The 1,694-nt window shown below is 72.4% G+C and overlaps 1 protein-coding gene across 1 annotated transcript in view; it reads right to left on the minus strand.

The window, feature by feature from the left end:
• H696_02568 (hypothetical protein) overlaps positions 1 to 1,680 on the minus strand; it is a gene marked incomplete at both ends in the record, with an annotated part of 3,082 nt that extends 1,402 nt beyond the window's left edge. The window contains 2 exons of the mRNA XM_009496479.1: positions 21 to 605; positions 847 to 1,680. Coding sequence (XP_009494754.1) covers positions 21 to 605; positions 847 to 1,680 — 1,419 coding nt within the window. The remainder of the gene's footprint in view (positions 1 to 20; positions 606 to 846) is intronic.
• Between the last annotated feature and the right edge of the window lie 14 nt (positions 1,681 to 1,694).

Consider the following 1,694-nt stretch of genomic DNA (forward strand, 5'->3'; position numbering starts at 1 on the left):
CCTGTCAATGGTCGGCGCACCTTCCGCACAGCCCCAACACAGGCCACCCCATGCAGCCACTGCTCCAGGACGCCGAGAACACCGTGGACCTTGGCCGAATGGGCCAGTCGCCGGGCCTTTGCCACCTTCATGGCCTTCGATTGGGCGGTGCGCGGGCTGGGGGCCGTCATCATGTTGCCACCGGCCGACCGGGCCCCCGGATGGGACTCCCCGCCGGTGGGCCACCATACCAGCCGGTGGAAGGACTGCAAAATCGACACGGCGTTCGTCAGGCCCAGCAGGCCGTACGCCAGCCGGTCGAGGTCGCGCACGACATTGATGTCGGCCTCGAGCGAGGCCGAGCCGGTCCGCCGCCGGCTGCCCCGAGTCGACACGATGGACTCCGTCTCGACCAGGTCGCCCGACTCATCGGTGGTGGTCAGGTCGGCCAGCTGATCGGCCGAGGGGCCGCCACTTGCCCCGGAGCCATGGGGCGGGGTTCCGCCCTCGCCCTCGCGAGCCTGCTGCCGACGGGTGCTCGCCCGCAGGATGAGCTCCTGCTCCAGCCGGCCATACGTGGCCACGAGGGCTTCGGCCAATTTCCGGCGCACGATATCCAGGTTGCCCTGCAACCGCGCGCCAGAGCCACCGACCAGGCGCATTTGGCCCGGGAGGCAACCGGCCGGCACGCGAGGCAGCCCGAGACCCGACATGGCGGACAGTCAGCGGAGGAAGAAAGAGCCGAAAGGGAAACCGCACCAAGTGCCCAGTGCCCGGGGAGGTGCCCCCCCCCCCCCCCTCTCCGAAACCACGGCCCACCACCTCCCTGACCCGGGCGCAAGGCCCCCCCCCAGGGGGAGATCGCACCAAGTCGGGCGGGCGCTCCCCGCCGGCCGGGACCGCCTCGCCGGCCGTGGCGGCTGCCGCCACGCGGACCCCATGAACATGCCGGGCCAGCACCACAGCCACATTGCGGAAGACATTGCGCAGCTGGATCAGCTCCGGGTCGAGGATTTGCTCCGAGGCCTCGCCCCCGGCCGAGGCGATCATGCACTGGCCGGACGCCGGAGACCGGTTGCCCCCGGTATTCGGGCTAGGCTGGAAGGGCAGCGAGTTGGTCGAGTACGATCCGAAGCCATTCACATAGGCCGGCATGCCGGAGGACCCGCCGCCCCCGGCCCCGGGCGAGGACACCCGATCCCGGTCCGGACCCTCGGCCGCCAGCTCCAGGGCCGCCATGCCGTCGATCAGCTGGGCAGCAGTTCGGTCCTTCCCCGCGATGGCGGACACCGAGGAGGCCGACCGCGTGCCATTGGACGCGGCCCCCCCGGCCCGGGGCATCTCCCGGCCGACGTTCGGGGAGGAAGCCACCGGCGATGCGGACACCGACGCTGTCCGGCTACGCGGGGCGGTCGCCGCGTCCTCTCGGCCAGAGGCCCGTTGTTCGTTGCGCCGGCGCTCGAGGATTCGCGCGCTCGGCGAGGCACGGCTCGCTCCAGCCGAAGGACTATCCATGGCCGGCGAGGCATGACCCAGCGAGGGTGGCAGCGTGGCACCGGTGGTGGCCGGGGCCGGGGCCGACGGCGCCGAGGGTGCCCGAGACAGAGCCCGAGCCGCAGACGGCGCCAGCACCGCGGCCGGGGCCGCCGCGCCCGGGGTGTCCCTTCCTCGGGGGGAGCTGTGAGCACGAGACAAGGACATCCTCACGCTGGCGG

This window comes from Fonticula alba (assembly GCF_000388065.1).
Source record: "Fonticula alba strain ATCC 38817 unplaced genomic scaffold supercont2.4, whole genome shotgun sequence".
Classification (NCBI taxonomy): Eukaryota; order Rotosphaerida; family Fonticulaceae; genus Fonticula; species Fonticula alba.